General features: G+C 47.7%; 3 protein-coding genes across 8 annotated transcripts in view; 2 read left to right on the top strand and 1 right to left on the bottom strand.

The window, feature by feature from the left end:
• PIP5K1A (phosphatidylinositol-4-phosphate 5-kinase type 1 alpha) overlaps window positions 1–1,047 on the bottom strand; it is a 37,512-nt gene extending 36,465 nt beyond the window's left edge. Inside the window, exon 1 of one of the 3 annotated variants that reach the window (XM_032843684.1) lies at window positions 560–1,047. In XM_032843684.1, the coding sequence (XP_032699575.1) occupies window positions 560–641 (82 nt within the window). In that variant the 5' untranslated portion in view covers window positions 642–1,047. The remainder of the gene's footprint in view (window positions 1–559) is intronic. The other 2 variants (XM_032843682.1, XM_032843683.1) reach the window with 2 other exon arrangements.
• A 3,873-nt stretch (window positions 1,048–4,920) lies between these two features.
• On the top strand, window positions 4,921–16,319 carry VPS72 (vacuolar protein sorting 72 homolog). Its single transcript, XM_032843549.1, has 6 exons — window positions 4,921–5,111; window positions 9,106–9,258; window positions 9,461–9,575; window positions 10,340–10,516; window positions 15,298–15,442; window positions 15,748–16,319. The coding sequence occupies exons 1-6, from the start codon at window positions 4,995–4,997 to the stop codon at window positions 16,133–16,135; spliced, it is 1,095 nt and encodes a 364-aa protein (XP_032699440.1). The 5' UTR covers window positions 4,921–4,994; the 3' UTR covers window positions 16,136–16,319.
• A 393-nt stretch (window positions 16,320–16,712) lies between these two features.
• TMOD4 (tropomodulin 4) lies at window positions 16,713–21,858 on the top strand. 4 transcript variants are annotated; one of them, XM_032843551.1, is made up of 10 exons: window positions 16,713–16,836; window positions 17,874–18,038; window positions 18,241–18,397; window positions 18,920–19,036; window positions 19,805–19,894; window positions 20,076–20,206; window positions 20,297–20,404; window positions 20,793–20,936; window positions 21,199–21,343; window positions 21,740–21,858. In XM_032843551.1, the coding sequence occupies exons 2-10, from the start codon at window positions 17,916–17,918 to the stop codon at window positions 21,760–21,762; spliced, it is 1,038 nt and encodes a 345-aa protein (XP_032699442.1). In that variant the 5' UTR covers window positions 16,713–16,836; window positions 17,874–17,915; the 3' UTR covers window positions 21,763–21,858. The 4 variants fall into 4 exon arrangements, with proteins under 4 accessions (XP_032699442.1, XP_032699444.1, XP_032699441.1 ...); XM_032843550.1 differs by having other exon boundaries at window positions 16,725–16,864; XM_032843553.1 differs by lacking the exon at window positions 17,874–18,038 and having other exon boundaries at window positions 16,724–16,836.
• The last annotated feature ends 453 nt before the right edge of the window (window positions 21,859–22,311 follow it).

Raw genomic sequence — 22,311 nt, 5'->3', positions numbered from 1 at the left:
CGCATGAAGGGGAGTCTCTAAGGAAAAAGAGGTCTCAATAACTCCCACTCGCAACAAAATCCACAATTCCCTAACTCCACAGCAAATCGAAAGAAAGCGTCACTTAACTCTTAAACATGTTTCAACTCCATGGCTTCTCTCCCACAGGTTCATCCAATTAACCCCATAATCAACTTGGGTTCCACCTGCCTTTCACACTAATTCCTCTACTTATGAAGCCTCCATTTGTTTTAGTTTTGTCCGTTCCTTTCGATTTCTCTTGTTTCCCTCCCACCCCCACCTACAATCTCCATCCCCTCCTAACCCTACTACTTCAAGTCCTCAATTCGGTCTCCTGAAGACAGTATTTTTTACAGTCACCCCTTCCTCAACCAAATCCATCCTTTCCTCAGACTCCCCGTGCCCGCTCAGAAAGCCCTCCTATTTGAAAGCCCGGCCTCTGTCCTCCTTACCGGAAACTCCTCGGACATCCCCAGTTACAGGTGCCCTCCCAGGTCTCGCCCTCGTTCCCATCGCACCAGCAGTCCTCAGACCCCTGCCCACGCCCCACCCTGATTACCTGAGGAAGAGGCGCCGGAAGAGACCGCGGGATCCGAGGCTGAAACCCCGGCCGCCGACGGCCCAGAGGAGGACGACGCCATCTTGGCAGCCCCCTCCCCCTCAGCGGCCTCGCTCCCCTTCAATCGGGCTCTTCCTCTTCTCCGAATCGAATCTTCTCCACGTCTCTTCACAGAACCCGCGTTCTGCGGGCCGCCTCCCTGCCCCCTCCGGGGCCTCTCTCAGACTAGTCCGGCCGGGTCGTGAAACAGCTCAGGGCCGCACCATTTGGCTGGCATAGGGGAGAACTCCGGTCTCGCACCCCTCCGCAACTTCGACCGCTCTCCGCAGGAGCTTCTTTCCCCTTTCACAAGAGAATACGCTCGCTCAAGCCGCTGAACCTAACCACACCTAAAGGAATAAAAGGGCGTGAAAAGTCCCAACGGAACAAACGCCCCCACCCCTCCTCCCTAGCCACAGCCTGTATATCGCCCAACCCCACCGCTCCACTCTGGGTGGCTAGGGAAATCCGAGAACTGCGCATGCGCCCAACCTCTCCAGCTTTTCAGCCCACTCGACTGGGCAGAGAGGGTGGCCCCTGAGAGCCAATAGGGGAGGCTGCTACTGGTCATATGACACGGGCTCCCCACCCCCTAACGAATCCACCCGTCAAAGACACCCCCTTCCCGACTGTAGACCGTCCCTACGGTGGCTCAGTGGGTCAATTTATATTCTGCTCTGCGAAAGGACCCCGTTGAATTGCCGGAGCTCGGGATAAGTGAGTCTACTTTGCCGGCCCTCAGTTTTAGAGCCCAGGGAAGAACTCCCGACAAAAGCACTCTTTGTCGAGACAAAGATATTAAGCACTCAGATGTCACAAAACATCACCTGCGACTAAGTATTCTTCCGGCTTTACTGCTTTGTTTACTGTAACGTGCTCGGCAGTCTTGCCTGCCTCTGAATGACATTCAAAACAGGTCTACACTTTGCCTCAAACGCAGCCCTGGGCACACTTACGGAATGCAGTAAGTATTTGATAAATGAATGAACGAAGACCTGTCAGAAAGGGCCATGGAAAGCAGTCAGACCATATCACAGTCTTCCCGCCATCCAGGCAAGCCCTTAGCTCTTTAACTCTGTTAATCTGTGCACCAAAGGGCATAGAGACACAATGAATTACCCATTCTAGTCTAGTGTGTGGACTAACACTACTCAGTTTTAACAAAGTACCCTAGAGATTGTGAACCTAGGTAGGGATCTTAAGACCTCTCTCTCCTTGATCAGACTGTAAGCAAAGACTGTTTCACTCTTGTATTTCCAGCTTCTCCCATCTGTGACTCTGCACATGGTAGAGGCTTAATCATTATTTGTGGAATTAATAAATGAAGAGAAATGGGGGGGTCTCGCTTTTGTAGCGCCCAAGATGGTCTGGTTATCCTCTATCCGGGTGTCTTCCAGATTCTAGAAAGGGAACCTAGGGCCGGAAAGCCCAGACTAATGCTGCCTTCTACCACTCGCAAATCAAGATAAAAATAATTGTTTCCCTGCTGCCACCTGCTGGATTATTCATATTCCTTTGGATGCTGAAGGTAGACAAACTTCACATGATTGGATTGACATTTCATCCCATAGCAATGGAATTGTGTGACACTTAAGTATTTTACAATTGCAGCCAACTAAACAGGTGGGGGCACACTGTCTAGCATAGGATTTCACTCAGATCGTCAATAAATATTTGTTGAATAAATTATCCTTGCTTTCATAAAAGCATGGAGCTGCTACCATTTCCTGAGTTATTTTAGAAATCATCTGGTGTAGATATAAAGCTGTTTCTGCTTTTAGAATTGGAAAGAGACCAATAAAGTCCTGATTCACAAGGCAGTAGGTCAAGTGGGGGGATGTTCTCCCTGGGATTTGATCAGCGAATTTGATTTCAGCCCTCCTGAAAAGAGGAGATCCCTGTTTTGTAGCCTCTTATGGATCTTTATTTCTCTTTATGTACCCGAAAATGGCTACTATTACTCCTACTACCTTGTATTATGTCAGACTGTTTACTAGTTTGTCTCCCTCCTAAGATTAAACATTTCAGGGCAAAGATTACATCTTATCCATTTTTAGATCTCAAGCCTCTAAAATACTGCCTGGCACAAATTAGGTATATAATACGTGTCTCCTGAATATGTGAATGGATGAATGCAAAATTCAAAAAGTGGGGCTAGGGGTGTCTCCCATCTTTTCTCCCATACCTTGTCTCTGCCTCCACTCCCACTCAATCCCTGGGGTGTCCTCTGAGTCACAGAACCACTCTTCCCCAGTAACATTCCTGGCATAGCAGAACTGGGGTGACGTGGCAGGGTGTGGAAGCAGAGCCAAAGCAGGACATGTTGGCTTGGTGCCCCCAAGGAAATTGAGAAGGGAGTTGACCAATATATATTTTGGAAAAGCAGAGCAATCTGGCGATCTGAAAATAGGGCCCATATACAAACTTAACAGATATAATGTGCTTGTGTGCCACACACATGCACACACACACAGAGCTTTATTAAAGTGACTTTCATGTCTCATAACAGTTCCTAAGGTCGGAATGGAGGGGCTAGAGGCAAGCAAGATCAACCTAGATGCAAAATAAGAGGATGGGTATCTTATTCATTCAATAGTCATTCATTAATTCATTCACTGAATTGACATTAATTAGCTCCAACTATATCCTAGGCACTATGAGAGTTCCTGGTATACACAGAGGAAGATAAAGTCCATGCCCTCAAAAGGTCACAGGCTAATAAAATATACATATAAATCATTAGGATAAAATGTAATAGCTGCCATCATTGAGTACATACAGTTGCTATGGTTTGACAACCACATTTTCAATGTAAAAGATGGGGAAAGAAGTTGACAAAGGGTCTTGAAAATACCACAGACTGTATGAGATTAAAACTACTCTGGAGAATGGAGGAGGCATGATCTCCATGGTTATGGGCAGAGTTATGGAATGCAGTAAATATTTGATAAGTAAATGAATGAAGACCTGTCAGAAAGGGCCATGGAAAGCAGTCAGACCATATCACAGGGCCAGGAAGCGAGGTGGGTGAGTGAGAAGACTTCCCCATCTTATAGAACCAGAATTTTGCCAGGTATACAAGATAGGGAAAGAATCCTCAGGAGAAGGAAAAGCACGCAGGCATGACAGAGAATTGGGAAGTGATGCTGGGATAGGATAGGGCAGAAAGACAGGGAGAGGCCAAATTGTTAGGATTTTGAATGCCATGTTAGTAGTAGTTACCACCTTCTAACCATCTATGTGCTTACTAAATCCTGTGTGAAGCAATTTACAAGGATTATATCTCTTACCCTTTTCAACAACTTTATTTATATGTTTCAGGAGTAAGATCTGTGATTCATCAGTCTTACACAATACACAGTGCTCACAACACATACCCTCCCCAATGTCCATCACCCTATCCTATCCCTATCCCAGCCACCCTATCCCCCCACTCCTTTTTCAACAACTTTAAAAGGTAGATATTATTAGTTCCATTTTATTATTTTTCTTAGGTAGGCTCCAGGCCCAAGTGGGGCTTGAACTCAAGAGCCCCGATATCAAGAGTCGCATGCTCTACCCACTGAGCCAGCCGGATGCCCCTAGTTGCACTTCTACAGATGAGAAAACCGAGATTCCGCCACTTGTCCAAAATCACACAGCCAGAATACTAACTTCTACTCAAATTCAAGTCTGGCTGGCTCTAAAGCTATGCTCTTAACCACACTACTATTCTGCCTCAAGGATTTTGGACTTTAACCTGAAGATGCCGGGGAGCCATTAAAGATCTTTGAGTAGAACAGAGACAAAGTCTGGGTTTTTTAAAAACGCTCACGGGGCGCCTGGTTGGCTCAGTGGGTTGAGCCTCTGCCTTCGGCTCGGGTCGTGATCCCAGGGTCCTGGGATCGAGCCCCGCATCGGGCTCTCTGCTCGGCGGGGAGCCTGCTTCCCCCTCTCTCTCTGCCTGTTCCTCTGCCTACTTGTCATCTCTGTCTGTCAAATAAATAAATAAAATCTTAAAAAAAATAAATAAAAACGTTCACCACTAGAAGCAGAATGGAAAACGGACTGGAGCAGAGGGGGGTCTGACCTATTTTAAATGAAAATTTGTTGACTCCCCAATTCTGGACTTAGGGTACTAAGCCTCCTGGTGACACCCAATCTTTCCACAGTTCAGGTCCGTGCGAGCTAGGGTAGGGAGTTTGGGGTGGTCTCCGTGTCCCCAGCGGGCGGGGCTGCAGAGTGAAGAGGGCTTGGCAGACGCAACTGGAAGCCTCTCGACGCTCTGCTACGTCTGCCTGTGGACCAGAGGCTTCCGCCGCCGCCTGCCATCCGCAGGTGGTGGTGTCGATCGCCGAGCTCCGATAGTCGCACTGGTTGAGGGGCCGCTGGTAGCGGCGCAGTCTCGGTAGGCAGGATGAGTTTGGCTGGGGGCCGGGCCCCCCGGAAGACTGCGGGGAACCGGCTTTCTGGGCTCCTGGAGGCAGAGGAGGAAGATGAGTTCTACCAGACGACTTATGGGGGTTTCACGGAGGCAAGAGCCGGGCCCAGGAAGAGGGAGGGGAGGAAGCTAAAAGGAGTCCTGAACAGAGAAACCTCGGACAAAGAAGGGGGCGGGGAATGTAGAGGAGCCCTGGGAGCTGGGACTGGAGACCGGGTGGGAGAGTCGCCGGGGGGTGAGATGGAGCCTTGGAGAGGAGAGTCCTGGATGGGTTTGGAGGGATGAGGGATGGAGGGGCTCTCTGGAGGCACCCCAGAATATGGAAGAAACCAATTGTGTACTTCTCTAGTTGCATGTTTCACCGCACTTCCGACGTCTGACAACGTGAGCGAGCTCATCGTAGTCACGCGGTATATACTCGTTGGTCCACTGCCTAGCTAGCTGTCCACCTGAAGTACAGGAAGGAGTCTCTTCAAAAGATAGAGGGGCTTAGTCTGCTCTTTTTTCGGCTTTCAACTTTTAATGTAAATGCTCCTTAGTTAACTAACCCTTCCTTGACTGCTTCTTCATAGAATAGAGCTCAAATTGTAATTAGATTTGGTTTGCCTACTTGTTTATACTTTTCTATTAGGTTGTAAGCTCTGTAAGTTTAGAAATGGTTTTCTTCAACGGTATACGTCCATTCTCTGGATTGGGTTGGTCCTGGTACTGATTGAATCTTTTTTTTTTAAGATTTTATATTTATTTGTCAGACAGAGAGAGTACAGGCAGGCAGAGTGGCAGGCAGAGGCAAAGGGAGAAGCAGGCTCCCTGCGGAGCAAGGACCCCCCCCCTCCCCCCAATGTGGGACTGGATTCCAGGACACTGGCATCATGACCTGAGCCGAAGGCAGCTGCTTAACCGACTGAGCCACCCAGGCATCCTGAATCTGTCCATTCTTAAAATATCTTTTGAGAAGCTAGGGCAAGCCAACCACTGTTTTAAGTTCTGTGGGAAGCAGAGAGTATTGAAAACACCACTTTGTTTGTATTCCTGACCCCAGTGGGGCAACCAGTTGGATTAACAGTTGAAATATTGTGTGATAAAGGGTAAAATAAGTGTAGGGATGCTGTGGTAACGTGGGAACCCGAGTTACTGGTCAGGATTGGCATCCCTGGGGGACATGGTGTTTAAACTCACTACAGTATGAAAAGTAAGCCTTGGCTGGGAGCAGGGTAAGGAGAAAAGTTAACACACCAAGGATCTGGGGCAGAATGTGTAAAGGTACGGAGTCTCGGTCTGGTACATGCATGCCTACTTTCATTCTCCAAACCTTATAGTAGAATAAAGGTTGGTAAGGCTGGAGGGAGTAGGCAAAGGCCAGACCATGTTGGGCCTTGTGAACCATGTTAAAGAGTTTACTCTCCATCCATTCATCAAAGTACCATGATCAAATATGTACTTTAGAAAGCTCACTCTTTAATGAGGAGAATGGCTTGAAGGAGGTAGTGGGAGTAGGGAAACATCGGCAGTAGGTTACAAGACAAATTAAGGAAATTGAATCCACAGGACTTGATGACTGGGAGTCATTACTTACACAGCCCTGACCAACTATAGTTTAAAATAGAACATTCTCATCCCTCCCCCAAAGGCCATTTTCCTATTCCTGTCATTTTATGAGTCGTTATTTAATATGTACCATTCATGCTTCCAAAAGGGATTAAAGGAGGCTTACCATACAAACAACAAGTAGGAACAGTAAAAATAGAGACAGATCAGAAGTAATTGTACCAGGAGCCTCTGCTAAATTGGTAATAGCAATTGATATTAAATTTAGCTGTGAGCTTCCTGGCAGCCAAGCCCTGAATTTCTTTTTTCAGTAAGAAAGAGGCATATACATTCTTTAAGAGAGAAAAACTTATTCAGCATTAAATCCCAGGAAGAATTGCATCCTGGTATAAGATATATAGAGTAACAGGGGTTCAGTAGCTAATGTAGAAACATTATCTTATCTAGTCATGGCTATTAATGACCCTTGATAAAAGCCAAAGGAATGGTAGTAAATCCATAACTTAGTGAAAGCATTTTGATTGGACATTAAGCTACCGTGTGGTTGAACTACTCCTCTCTGGTGAGATGACTTAATACTTAGAGCTAGGGGATTAATGTGTTCCCAGGCTGTCTTTCACAAACATCAGTTGGGAGGAAATGATGGTCATCTGTGCAAGATTGAACTCTGGCTAGCTTGGAGTGTCAACTGTCTGTGCTATTTGCCTGCTTTGGCAGCATGTGTACCAAGATTAGCTTGTTGGTCTACATCATTGATTGAAGAGAGAGCCACATGTTTGAGGTGCCACCCTGCCCAGTTGACTTCCCTGCCCGCAACTGTGTTTTTCCCTTTACTTTTCGATGTGACTGCCATTCTAGCCCTGACCTGTAGCCCCTCAATTCTAGGCTATACTCCATGTTCTCTACTCCACTCAGCTAAACATCTCCAGAGCTTTCTGAAACACCCCTTGTATATAGTTTTTCTATTTCCCCAAATCTTCATTGGCTCCCCATTATATGGAATACTAGTACCCCATAATTTTTCTGTTCCAACACACCTGAGGAATGAGACCTATTTCTCAGTAAGTTTATGTCAGCAATGATTATCAGTAGTGGGACAAGGAAGGAGAGGGAGAGGATTGAGAATCACTTGCTTATAGTCTATGGCCATACCACCCTGAACGCGCCCGATCTCGTCTGATCTCGGAAGCTAAGCAGGGTCGGGCCTGGTTAGTACTTGGATGGGAGAATCACTTGCTTATAAATTATATAAGTCATGAATTTATTAGCCTGATATGTAAGTTTCTCTATTGACCGAATGCCGTCTTTTCAAGTCTTTTAGCATAGGGCATAGTTAATGTTGGAAGAAGGCTGTGCTGGAATCAAAGGCAGTCAGCTAGGAAGATTTCTTTACAAAGACAAACCTGCTTTACTTAGGTCTAAATCTTTATTCCATAAACAAGGTATACACATTCCTGCTCCTGCACCTTTGTTCTTGCTGTTCTATCTACCCATGATACCTCTGCCCTCTTGGCTGTCTGAACACTACCAGTATTTTATTTTATTTATTTATTTTTAAATATTTTATTTATTTATTTGACAGAGAGATCACAAGTAGGCAGAGAGGCAGGCCGAGGGGTAGGGGGAAGCAGGCTCCTCACTGAGCAAGGAGACTGATGTGGGACTCATCCCAGGACCCTGGGATCACGACCTGAGCGGAAGGCAGTGGCTTAACCAACTGAGCCACCTAGGCATCCCTCCCAGTATTTTAAACCACAACTCAAGTCCTCTTTGTTCTTTAGAGGCTAAAGCAGGGCTCAGCAAACCCTGACCTGCTGGTCACATGTGGCCCACTGTCTGTTCTGGCCCTTCACAGTAAAAGTTTGCCAATCCCTGCTCTAAAGGAATAAAGTGTAAAGTTTAGACCTTCCCAGACCACCAGTCTATGGGAAGTGTGGCTTCCTCTGAGCTCCTGTACTTTTAAAAAGACTTATTTATTTATTTATTTATTTGATAGAGAGAGAGAGCGGGAGCAGGGGCAGAGGGAGAGGAGAGACAATCCTCAAGCACATTCCCTGCTGAGCTGAGCACAGAGCCCAACATGTGGCTCAGTCTCGGGTCCCTGAGATCATGACCTGAGCTGAAATCCGGAGTTGGCCACTTAACCGACTGAGCTACCCAGGCGTCCCTCCTGTAACATTTTAGTACTGTTTAGTACCGTTTGATACTTTATAGTTGCTTTGTATTCAGACTTCCTTTTACACTAAGTCCTGTCTTCTGCCAGACTGTGAGACCCCTGAAGGTAGAGATCAAACCATATCCTTTGTATCCCAGCATTTAACACAGTGTGCAACAAGTAAAGAGCAGTTGATTAATCTGGAAGGGGTGGTGCTGGTGCCAAAGGCCATCAGCTTGGAAGGCTTCTTGCCTGAAGAAATTGAAGGGCTGGGTTGGGAAGGAGAGTGGAGCAACGCTTACATCAAGAAAGCAAAGAGATTCTGTTCTGGAGGGGCAGTGATGACTCAGTGACAGTGAGAACCTCATCTCCCTATGTCCTCAGGAATCAGGTGATGATGAGTATCAAGGGGACCAGTCAGACACGGAGGATGAGGTGGACTCTGACTTTGACATTGATGAAGGGGATGAACCATCCAGTGATGGAGAAGCAGAAGAGCCAAGAAGGAAGCGCCGAGTAGTCACCAAAGCATATAAGGTGCTGGGGGTATCCTGGTTTTCTTGTACTTCCATAATTTCATCATTTCTGTTGTGCCCTTCATGAGGTCCCAGTACTCTGCTCCCCCACCCCCAATAGTCCAATTTCCTGCAATGCTGGTTTTCTCTTAAGATCCTCATCTTTCTCCTTGTCACTTTTAATGATACCAGGGACTGGTATCTGATTCCCAGTCTCTCCCCAGGAGCCTCTCAAGAGCTTGAGGCCTCGAAAGGTCAGCACTCCAGCTGGTAGCTCTCAGAAGGCCCGAGAAGAGAAGGCACTGCTGCCACTAGAACTGCAGGATGATGGCTCTGACAGTGAGTGCAGATGTTTGAGTCAATTGACAAAATTGGAACGTAATGATAAAGTATTATATCAGTGTTAAGTTTACCAAAGCTGATAACTGTACTATGGCTATATAAGAAAAACCCTTATTATTATTATTTTTTGGTAACGATTTTATTTATTTATTTGAGAGAGCATGAGAGGGGAGAGGTCAGAGGGAGAAGCAGACTCCCCACTAAGCAGGGAGCCCGATGTAGGACTCGATCCTGGGACTCCATGATCATGACCTGTGAGCCAAAGACAGCTGCCCAACCAACTGAGCCACCCAGGCATCCTATTCTTTTTTTTTTTCTTAAGATTTTATTTATTTATTTGAGAGATGAAGAGCGCCCTTGGGGTGGGGACAGAGGAAGAAACAGGCTGCCTCCTGCTGAGCAGGGAGCCTGATGTGGGATTGTGACCTGAGCTGAAAGCAGCCGCTTAACGGACTGAGCCACCCAGGTACCTGGAAAACCCTTATTCTTGGGAAATATACACTGAAGTATTTAAGGTCAAGAGCTAAGATATGTGCAGCTTAACCCTCAGATCATTCGGGAAAACATACGCAATGCAAATGGGGCAAAAGGTTCACAGGAGTTGATCTGGTAAGGGATACATAGGTATTCTGTGGACTCTTCTTGCAACCTTTCTATAAGTTTGAAATGATTTCCAAACAAGTTTTAAAATTTTGAAAATAAATAAATAAAAGAGGTGGACATGAATTCAAAGATTTCTTCCTCTCTTACTTCTTTCCCAGGTCGGAAGTCTATGCGTCAGTCTACAGCTGAGCATACGCGACAGACATTCCTTCGGGTACAAGAGAGGCAGGGCCAGTCACGGCGGCGAAAGGGGCCCCACTGTGAGCGGCCACTGACTCAGGAAGAGCTGCTCAGAGAGGCCAAGATCACAGAGGAGCTCAACTTACGTTCACTGGGTCAGTCTGTGGTTTTGAGAACAGAGGGCTGAGGCGCATGAGAAAAATGGAGACTGGAGGACCTGAGCAGCTGGGGAGACGGAGACTCGGAACAAGGGAATCGAAGGAAATGCAGAGTGAGGGATGAGGAGCAAGAAACAAGGCAGTTAGCAGAGCTCTAAAGTACAAGTTACAGGGAAGAGGAAGTGTATTGTTATAAAATAAGAATTGCATAGAACCAAGTTCAAATCCTAGTTGTGCTATTCGCTTGCTATAAGACTGCCAGCAAGTTACTTAACCTACTTGTATCTTGCGGTTCTGGTTTACAAAGTGGGGTGATAATGCCTACTTTAGTGATAATCATGAAAATTAGACATTTTCCAGAATTAGTTCATGAGATGAACTATTTTATTTATTTATTTATTTTTTAAGATTTTGTTTATTCATTTGACAGAGATCACAAGTAGGCAGAGAGGCAGGCAGAGAGAGAGGAGGAAGCAGGCTCCCTGCCAAGCAGAGAGCCCGATGTGAGGCTTGATCCCAGGACCCTGGGATCATGACCTGAGCCGAAGGCAGAGGCTTTAACCAACAGAGCCAACCAAGCACCCCAAGATGAACTATTTAAAAAAAAATTCTTTAAAATCTCTTCAGTTTATATGCTGAGTACACAATTGTGTACAATAATAGACTGTACAAAACATACTTTTTTTTTTTTTAAGAGAGTGAGAATGCTGGAGGAGGGTTATAGTGGGGTGGGCAAAGGAAAAGAGAGAGAGAATCTTACAACCCTGAGATCAAGACCTGAGCTGAAGTCAGGGGGTTGGAAGCTTAACTGACTGAGCTGCCCAGGTGCTCCAGAACACACATTTCTTTATAGGGTGCTGAGAGTCTTAAATCATGAGAGTACATGAGGGAATAGCAGATTGCACACATCCCATCAAATCCTCAGTGTGGGGCATACTTTCATTGGGTGAAATAACACAGAATCAGCTGTAGTATTTAATCTGTTCTTTTTCTTTCTCTATACTGCCCCCCACCCCAGTCTTTCTTTCTCTGAATTTTTCTCTTACATGAGCAAGAATGTACAGTTGAATGTTTATAGCCCAAATGTGGAGTGGAAGATTCTTTACACAGAATATCTGAGACCCAATCCATTCCACTTTTATATTTCTCAAATTTAGATAACTCCAAAAGAACACAATGGTTGAGAAAAGGTTTACTTCACTTCCAATATCTTCAGGATATATTTTCATGACTGTTTCATTATACTGACTTTAAAATTGAATATTTAATCTTTATCTGTATAATGGTAATTCAGTACTTTCAAGCAGTAGCTGTCCCTCCAAACAAATGATTTAGAACCATCACAAACAGCGAGGTGACCTTGATGTCACTGTAATTAGAGTCCACATCCTTTGACCACATTGGTTGGTTTGGACCACTGTAAAGAGGGTAACTCCCAGGCTTCTTACATCAGTAACTAACATAGGAGACCTTGCAGAAGCTTGTTTGGCAGGAGAAAATAAGTTCATTTTTGAACATGTTGAATTTGAGGAGTCTGGGAACAGTCCATGCAGTGCTGAGAGTTCAGTTCAGTGTACACACCCGGGTTTGGACAAAAGATCTGCTCTGGAAACAAGTTTGAAAGTCTGTTGATTATAGATAGCACTGTTGATGTTGGAGTGGTCAGATCAGCCAGGGAGAAAGCATGAGGAAGAGAAGATAGAGGCCGAAGGGAATCCTGCAGACACTAGAATGTAATGGGCTCATCAAAGAGGAGCTTAGCAGTGGCCAGAGAGTTAAAGAACTCCAGGAGAATTGCCTTAAGAATGCCAAGCAAAGAGAATGTTTGAGAGAGAGTCTCTTCTGAATGCTGCAGAGATGCCACCCAAGAGGAGAATGGAGAAGTGTCCATTTGTTTTGGTGACAAAGAGGTCAGAGGTGACCTTAAAGAGCACTTTTTGAGAACCACGCCAATTTGAAGTAGGCTTAAAAAGTTTGGCTGTGAAGGGTGGAAGAAGGAATAAAAGCTATAGGGTCTAGGGTCAATGTAGAGTTTTCTTTGCTATTGAAAGATCGGAGGAACTCAGTCTTTGATGAGAAGCACCTGAGTATAATGATAAAGAAGAAAGAAAGGATAGTTAATAGTGCCAGTTTTTGGAGAAGGGGTAGCTTGAGCACAGGTGAAGGAATTAGCTTAAGAGGGAGGAAGGGAGGATGGCTTATAGTTGGAGGATAGTAACCCATTACAGGACGTTGGAGTGGTTCTCATCTGATGTTTTTTAGGCACTATCACCTGTCAGGTGTTGGGCATAGGGTTGAAAGCTTGAGGGGAGAGTGAAGAGTGTTTGAAATTTTGAGATAGAATATTCTGTTGATGTTGTGGGAGTCTGTTAAATTTTGGGAACATATGTTCATAGTCTACCCTGTTGTGTAATACTTCTCCAGGAGCACTCAGCAATCCAAGTCTGGGCCATGGAGTTTTGATTGATAAGAGTGACTAAAATGATAGACTGAGGAACCTAACCTTGATTTACAAAGGAAATAAAGCCTGGAAGGGGCCACTAGGGAGAGAGAATATGGAGAGGTCTGTGTACAGGAGGAAGAACAGAGGTATCTAGAGAGGGGAGCAAACAGACCCAAAGGGTAGGATGTTGGGGCCAGAGCCTGGGATGTGTGATTGCAGTATTTCAGAGCTGGGGCAGTTGCAGGCAGTAACGAAGTATGGGCTGTAGCTGGAGCGGAATGGAATAACTCAAGTATCCTAGACAGGAAGATTGTTGAGAGATGAGATTGTTAAAGAAACTGTGGGGATGGGTTGAAGGGGTTACCCGTGTGTGCATGTTTGAGGTCACCGGCGTGACATAGGATGACAGGAGTTGGGTGGAGAGGAAGAGTAGAAAGGATTGCTGAAGTCTTCGGTGAGGGAGGGAGGGAGCATGACAGGAAGGAGAGGTGATGTAACCCAGTGGCATCTGTGTCAGCGGGGAGGTGGGTCTGCAGATGGGTAGAGGAGCTGTGGTATAAAGTGCAAAGTGCGCTCAGCAGGACACAGGCACGCGCTGCTTGGGATGTGGCAGGATGAGCAGCCTTTGCCAGAGGGTTGCAGGAGAGCAGGGCCTGACAGGGTGACGGGCTTCCGGGAAGACAAGTTGCCGAGGGCATGCTGAGGGAGGAACTGGAGGACATAGATGCATTGGTTGATTATGGAGGATTTCTAGAAGGTACAGGGAAGTGTTCAAAAGGAGAAGGGTTGGAAGGTTGGCTGAAGGGAAAGAAAGCAATATTACCTACCCGAATTCCAAGTACAAAAGAGGCTAAATCATTGGTGGGGTTCCCAGAGCACACTTTTCTGGCCCGACTTTATCTAGAGGATTGTACCCACATTTAAGAAACAGAAATTTGGAGTTCATTCAGCGGAAAGGGGCAGGAATATTTCTGACCACTGAGCATTAACAAATACTTGTTGAATGCCTGTAATGTGCGGAACACTGCCCAGCCCCGGGAATATGTAGGTAGTATGAGTCACAGTCATTGTCCTTGAGGAGGAGACGTGTATGCGAACCACAAACTGCCATAGTGCAGTGTCACGAGTCCGCCAGGGGACTGTGGTGAATTAGAAGAGTGCTCGGAAGGAGAGGCGCTATTCTGCTCCGCTCGTTGTTGCCACATGACAGTGCAAATGCAGGGTTGCCAGATTTTCTTGTTATTTTAAGAGGAACCAGAAATCTCTGTGTTTATGTATTTTTTTTTAAGATTGTATTTATTTATTTATTTATTTGACAGAGAGAGAGAGACAGCAAGAGAGGTAACACAAGTAGGGGGGAGTGGGAGAGGGAGAAGCAGGCTTCCCATTAACGGGGAGCCCGATGCCGGGCTTGATCCCAGGTCTGGGATCATGACCTGAGCCAAAGGCAGATGCTAAACAACTGAGCCACCCAGGTGCCCCGAAATCTCTGTGTTTAAATGTAATTTCCTTAGGGCATCTACGTGGCTCAGTCAGTTAAATACCCAGCTCTTGATTTCAGCTGAGGTCATGATCTCAGGGTCCTGGGATTGGGCTCTACATCCGGCTCTAGCAGCAGGGAATCTGCTTGAGGATTCTCTCCCTCTCCCCATCCCACCATGTGCTCACACACTCTATCCCCTCCCCAAAATAAATCTTAAAAAAATAAAAAAATACAATACAAAACAGATCACACAAAACACTTAAGTGGGCTGCCCAGCTTATAACCTCTGAGAGTGTATCTCAAAACCATTTTGTACGAGGAATGGCTCGATGAAATGGGCATTGTGATCAGCCTGGAGAGACATGGACAATAACTTCAACGGTGTAAAGGACTGTCATATGGAAGACAGACCAGACTTGCATTCTTTATAGCCCAAAAAGATAAAACAGTGTCATCAGGCATCATATTCCAGCTTAAAATAGGAAGGAACTCTGTAATGACCAAAGATGCCTGAAGACACAGCGAGATGCTCTTGCTGGGAGCAAGTGGACGGGCAGCTGTGGAGGGATACAGAGGGAAACAGCAGGCTCCTTATCCAAGGGTCTCTTCTAGTTCTAAAGTCCCACTCTTCTGAGTGCATGAGGAACCAAGTGGACAGGAGAAATGGGCAGAGAGGATATCGGGGGCAAGCAGAAAACATCAGAAGTAGAGGTGCGAGGGGACCTCAGGATTTGTGTGAATGGCTTAGGCAGAGACTGGACAGCCAGGAAGGTCATCAAGACTGTGGGACAGAAGTGACTGTGGGCACAGGGGGAACTCACCTTCCCCTCATTCCTTCCTTTGACCCTGAAGAGACATACGAGAGGCTCGAGGCTGACAAAAAGAAGCAGGTGCACAAGAAGCGGAAGTGCCCAGGGCCCATAATCACCTATCATTCGGTGACGGTGCCGCTTGTTGGGGAGCCAGGCCCTAAAGAGGAGAATGTGGATGTGGAAGGGTGAGTGTGTCACAAGAAGGGGAGAGAGCCTTCTTCTGCCCTCCTCAGCTCTCCTCACGCAGCTCTCTCCAACATGTGGATGTCTTTCAGAGTTCTTTTCCCTCAGCTCCATGTTTCTTTTAGCCTCTCCTCATTCTCTCCAGTTTTTCATTCAGCCCAGCTTGCTTTTCCCCATCTGTCACTTTGATTCTCTAAGAACGTTCCCATCGCTCTTTCTCCTTCATCTCTTTCCTTGCCTGTCTGATCTCTCTTTATCTGTTGTTTTTTCTCCTCAGAAGTTTTTGTGTTTCTGTCTCTCCCCTTAGACTGGATCCTACTCCCACAGCCTCTACGCTGACTCCCCGTGCCGGCACTGGACCCGTCGTCCCTCCAGCTCGCTGCTCCCGTACCTTCATCACTTTTAGCGATGATGCAACATTTGAGGAATGGTTTCCCCAAGGGCGGCCCCCAAAGGTCCCTGTTCGGGAGGTCTGCCCTGTCACCCATCGGCCAGCCCTGTACCGGGACCCTGTCACAGACATCCCCTATGCCACTGCTCGAGCCTTCAAGATCATCCGTGAGGCCTACAAGAAGTACATCACTGCCCACGGACTGCCGCCCACTGCCTCAGCGCTGGGCCCTGGCCCGCCACCTCCTGAGCCCCTCCCTGGTTCTGGGCCCCGAGCCTTGCGCCAGAAAATTGTCATCAAATAAGATGCTTAGTCCTTAGAAACCCCTCTCCTGCCTTGACTTGGGGCTCTTCACGTTTCCCCTTGTCTCCCTGCTTTTCCTCTTTGTCAGCTCTGAACTTTGCCCAGCCCTTTTCTATATTTCTTCCCCCCCCCCGGTTCCTGCTGGTTTTGTGTTTTTTAATCTAATAAAAAAGAAGCATCCCCTTTGTCTGGTGTCTGATCTAGAGTTGGGAGCAAGAAGTCTTTGTGAATGTCTGAGTATATAAGGGTCTTCATTTTATTTAATAGAGTTGATCGTGAGCTTCCTTTTTAAAATTCTAAGTATTCATTCCTGCAGCTGGATTATAAACAACTTTAAATTAGACATCCAAACAATATTCTTATACCTACCTTTATATCACCTTGTAGTCACTGCTTCAAATATAGCAAGGCACCAAATATGTAGGAACTGGGTGATTCTCCTACAACAGTTGCTCGGACTGAGGCTGCTACGCAGGAGGGGAAGGAAGTGCCATGGCTGTTGGTGGCCACTAGAGGCTCTCCGGGCCGGGCAGGGTATGGGGGCTGTGTATATGTGATCTCCCACCACCCCCCACCTGGCCAGAGCTAAAATAATAAAATGCTGAGCTCACTGTTCCCCCACCCTCTTCCCCGGCACCGGGCTCCTCCCGCTGCTGGGACAGTGCTCCAGTAGCACCGACAGACCAACCGACAGAAGGGGAGGTGAGAAGGGAGGTGGCCACCAGGACTGGTAGGTGGGGAAGGCAGGGGGCTTATGGATCAGAGCCTGGCGGGAGATGGGAGGAGAGGGGTGTCTCCTATTGGGAATGATATGGAGTGTGTCTCTGTCTCTCAGCATATGTTTCTGCCACCGTCCGTCCTATCTCTTAACGGTAGTTTACATTGTCAATGCAAGTATCTCACACACTTTCTGGATCTTTCATATTTGGCATGGTGTGTATGTGTAGCTTGTGTGTATTTTCCCTAATGTAAAAGACTGTGAGTTTAATCTTCCCACTGTTTTTAGAGAAACTTTATCGCATTTAGAAGGTATTTCCCACCCATTGGTCCGGTGTCACCTTCCCGTCTAAAGCCAGGGACAAATTGTAGGGACTCGGTCCCTTTTGAGACCGTACCACCCTTCCCCCAACCTGGAAGTCCCCCAGCTCTTCTGAGCCCTTGCTTTCCCTTGGGATTTAGAGTTTTAGCAAACATAGAAAGGGAAATTGTGATTCCCCCACAATAAAAGAGGAAATGAGGGTAGAGGAAGAGAACTGTCTCTTTTTCTCCCAACCCCCCCCCCCTTGCTTTCTTAAACCAGTTTAGGGAAAAGGCTGGATTATGAGGAAGAGAGGAGGAATTTCCCTGAAGTTCTCTGTATGCCCCCCTTCCTCTCAATAGGAACTGGGCATGGGGCCAGCTGTGTTGGCAGGGGCCCTGGCAGCTGTACTTGGGCAAGAGGCACCAATGGGCAAGGTTATAGGGGAGGGTGCTGCCAGGATTTCTCTGTCATACAATGGGCAGATAAATCCAGCTTGGATGCCTGGGATCCCCATCCAGAGTGGCTGAAGCTGGGGAAGCAGGAAGAAGCAAGCTCTGGTTCTAACTACACAACCTAACCTCTCCCCATCTTCCCATGCCTGACTAGATTTCTAACCTCCAAGGCATCTAGTTCATCGTTCTACCCCCCGGCTGTTTTATGTCCTGCTGCATCTGTGAACATCTTTCCATTATGCAATCACTTTCCCCATGTCCCCCAGGCTCCGTGAGTGCCACACAGTGGGGAGGGGGTGGGGGCCATCATGTCATCGTATCAGAAGGAACTGGAGAAATACAGAGACATAGATGAAGATGAGATCCTAAGGACCTTGAGCCCTGAGGAGCTAGAGCAGCTGGACTGCGAGCTACAGGAGATGGACCCCGAGGTAGGGGCCCCAGCACAGGCGACCAAGAGCAGTCTCCAGGCATTTGGGAAGGGTGAGGGGTCCTGGGTGGCTAAGGTCAGGGCTGCCTACAGGGCTTGAAGTCCCCAGGGGGCCAGGGAAAATGTGTCTTTAGATGTTTTAGGGAGCCCTGGAGGTGCTCCAGATCAGAGGTCTTACTTGCTCCCCAAAACTCATCCCTAAGAACATGCTCCTGCCAGCTGGACTAAGACAACGTGACCAGACAAAGAAGAGTCCAACAGGGCCCCTGGACCGGGATGCCCTTTTGCAGTACCTGGAGCAGCAGGCACTAGAGGTCAAAGAGCGTGATGACTTGGTGCCCTTCACAGGCGAGAAGAAAGGTATGGAGACCCTAACAACCATGCCTACCCAAATCCAAATGGGTGTCTCTCAAGTGTACCCCCTCCAGCTTCCCTCTCACCTTCCAGCTTCTAGCTGCCCAGGGACTCGGCCACCCTGAAACCTACATGCCATCTTTCACTGTTCAACTTTTTTTTTTTTTAAGATTTTATTTATTTATTTGTCAGAGTGAGCACAGGCAGACAGAGTGGCAGGCAGAGGCAGATGGAGAAGCAGGCTCCCGCTGAGCAAGGAGCCCGATGTGGGACTCGATCCCAGGACGCTGGGACCATGACCTGAGCCGAAGGCAGCGGCTTAACCAACTGAGCCACCCAGGCGCCCCTCACTGTTCAACTTTTAGAAGAGATCAGGGGACCCAGGAGTCCTGAGCTGGTAGAGGACTCAGGCTTTACAGTGGCCCCTAATGACTCAGACCTCTACCTCCTGGAGAAGGAAAGGAAGCTGAAGACCAGGATCTTAGGAGGAATAACCTCTACTTGAACCGTCCTTCATCTCCCCATCAGGGAAACCCTATATTCAGCCCAAGAGAGAAATTCCTGCACAGGAGCAGATCACCCTGGAGCCTGAACTGGAAGAGGCACTGGCCAATGCCACAGATGCTGAAATGTGTGATATTGCAGGTGGGCTGCTGTGGGAAGTTGAGGAGGGTGGGGACACCAGGGCCAGGGGTTTCCACCCAGGGCATGGGACTAGTGAGGAAGGCCCTGAATAGGACACAGATGTTAGAGAAAGCCTCAGGTCGTGGTTTAAAAATTTTTTTTGGTTTATATATTCACTTGTTCATTTTTTAATTTCATAGTTCACATCTCAAAAGCAATTTTACAGGGATTGCAAGGCAGATAAAAGTGGAACTACCCCAGCTGAAAGCAGGAGGAAGTCAGACACACACACACACACACACACACACCCTTTTTTTCCTGAATGTGAAATGCTATTGTTTTTCTCTCCCTCATCCTCTAGGGGTTCTTTTTTTTTTTTTTTTTTTAAAGATTTTATTTATTTATTTGACAGAGAGAGATCACAAAGCAGGCAGAGAGGCAGGCAGAGAGAGAGGAGGAAGCAGGCTCCCTGCTGAGCAGAGAGCCCGACGCGGGGCTCGATCCCAGGACCCTGAGATCATGACCCGAGCCAAAGGCAGCGGCTTAACCCACTGAGCCACCCAGGCGCCCCCCTCTAGGGGTTCTTTAGGGACTTACCCTTAGCCCTGTCTCAAAGTCTTAAAAACCACCACTTTAAGCAGTTCATGGAAGGGAACTCTGGGACCTAGGGATAGTGGGAACCTCGTTGGAAGAGTGGAAGAGGTCAGGCCTGAAAACTACAACCGATTCAGAATGAGGAGGGAGGGGGCCTGGGAACAAACCCGTGGCCCCTCTACTTGCTCTCTCCAGCAATTCTGGGCATGTACACACTGATGAGCAACAAGCAATACTATGACGCCATCTGCAGCGGAGAGATTTGCAACACGGAAGGCATCAGCAGTAAGTGTGTCTGGGGGCATGGCACCAGGGGCTTTGGCAGGCAGTCCCAGTCAGAGGAAAGGTAGTGAAGGGTGAGACAGGGGGTTCATGGAGAGAGTATGGTACATGAATAATAAGAGAACCAATGGGGAGGAGATTGTGGGGAACATGTTGGGGTTTCCTTCTGGCCCTCACCCACCAGGCGTGGTGCAGCCTGACAAGTACAAACCAGTGCCAGATGAGCCCCCAAATCCCACAAACATCGAGGAGATCCTAAAGAGTGTTCGAAACAATGACAAGGAGCTAGAGGAGGTGAACCTCAATAACATACAGGTATCTGACCGCCCCCTGCCATTCTTCCCATTGAACTATGAGTCCCAGATACGTGAGTCCCTTAGCCTGCCATCTCTTCCCCTGTGACAGGACATCCCGATCCCCATGCTAACAGAGTTATGTGAAGCAATGAAGACAAATACCTACGTCCGGAGCTTCAGTCTGGTGGCCACAAGGAGTGGTGACCCCATTGCCAATGTAAGGCAACTTGAAATCCCTAGCCCTCCCCCCGTACCATGACATGTACCCCCACCAGGGCTGTCCGAAGGGGTTGTGCTGGGGGTGCTATTCCCATCATGTTCTCTTAGGGTAGCTTGATGGATACCCTACCCTCACTCCTATGGCTCATCGCTCTGAAATCTTCAGATTACCTTCTCAGAGAGCCACAACCATCTCATCAGCCCACCGACTCCACCACAAGTTTACCTCTGTGTTTCCCCTACTACCTGCGATCCCTTCTGTCTCCCTCTAGCCTCTAGCTCCTCAAGGCCTCTTCTTAAAGAGCTGTGTTCCCTCTTGCTCCTGTTCTTTCTTCAGTCACTTGTGAAACTGTCCCCTAATCCTAACCCAAGTCCCTACTCCCCAGGCGGTGGCAGACATGTTGCGTGAAAATCGTAGCCTCCAGAGCTTGAACATTGAATCCAACTTCATCAGCAGCACAGGGCTCATGGCTGTGCTGAAGGCAGTTCGGGAAAATGCCACACTCACTGAGCTCCGTGTAGACAACCAGGTCAGCATTCCCTTCCTCTGGTCTTTGCATTCAGCTAATATTCACTGACTCTCTTCCCTTGGGCAGCCACTACTGGATCAGGATCTCATCTACTTTTATGGGAATTCTCCTCTTCATTGTCTCTATGGAGGGAGCCAAGTCAGCCCCTCATCACCCACTGTGATGAAACAAGCTTCTTTGACCCCCCCCAAAGGGTTGGTGGTATGGGGCCATGAACAACACAGAGAGTGTAGCTGACGGGTCTCATCTCTCCCTCCCCTAGCGCCAGTGGCCTGGCGATGCAGTGGAGATGGAGATGGCCACAGTGCTGGAACAGTGTCCCTCCATTGTCCGCTTTGGCTACCACTTTACACAGCAGGGGCCACGAGCTCGGGCGGCCCAGGCCATGACCCGGAACAATGAACTACGTGAGTAAATGCAGACATGTTCTATGGAGGAAAGGGCAAGGAAGTAGTGGATCCTCTGGAAAGCTGACTTAGTGACTAATAGCCTGGGGTGCTGCCAAAGCAATAATCACATGAGAAGTCCTAAGTGACCAGAAAGTAGATAGAAAAGTCCCCTGCCCCAAATTTATACCTGTAGAAAGGAGGAAAAGAATCTAGACATACCTGTTTGTGGGCATGGTATTTTTATTTGCCATGTCATTTCTTATTTTGCTTTGTTAATGAGGGGTGGGTATGCTTGCTGGCCGAAGACATTACCTCTTTATGAGTCTGGCTGAGGAACTGGAAAGGGGAAGAAGAGCATCTTTGCAGGAAGGAGAAGATGGAACAAAGGCTTGTGTTTACTCTCTCCCATTACAGGTCGCCAGCAAAAAAAGAGATAACACTGCCTTTTCCCCTTACCAACTAGAGCTGGGAGCCCTGAATGTCTAAATCCTCATCTCTCCCCTTCCTGTAAATAAAGGCCCTTCTGTCCACTCTGCCTGCCTCCTTCCTTGGGCTTTGGGGTGGGAATCTTGGCGCTAACCCCCAAGGGTTACTGCCAGTTCATCAGGGGATTATTTATACTCTGGGGATCAGCAGGCAGGGAGGGTCAAGTTACTAGGCAGGGGTGGGGGAGCTCCCTCCCTTGGTGTTCCCCATGGCCCTGCCAATGCTTTTAGTCCCTTCTGCTCTCACAGGGTACCTACCCCAGCCCTCTTTCCAGATGTGGCCAGGCCCCCTGGTGCCTACCCACAACCCTCATGTGATCTAAACGAGGAAAGGACTTTGAGTGGAGGTGAGGAAGAAGGCAGAGAACATGAAGGGCAAAGACCTCCTTCTGACAGACTTATTAATAGGGCATTGGGCTGCGTGCAGCTGACGCTTGGCATGACTTTGGTAGAAGGTGGGGGAGGGGATAGAAGTATGGGGAGCCATGTACCTTGCAGGGA

Source organism: Lontra canadensis, unplaced genomic scaffold (assembly GCF_010015895.1).
Source record: "Lontra canadensis isolate GAN:19392208 unplaced genomic scaffold, GSC_riverotter_1.0 scaffold142, whole genome shotgun sequence".
NCBI lineage: Eukaryota > Metazoa > Chordata > Mammalia > Carnivora > Mustelidae > Lontra > Lontra canadensis.
Note: the sequence above shows the minus strand (reverse complement) of the source record. Positions and strands in the feature narration are given on the sequence as shown.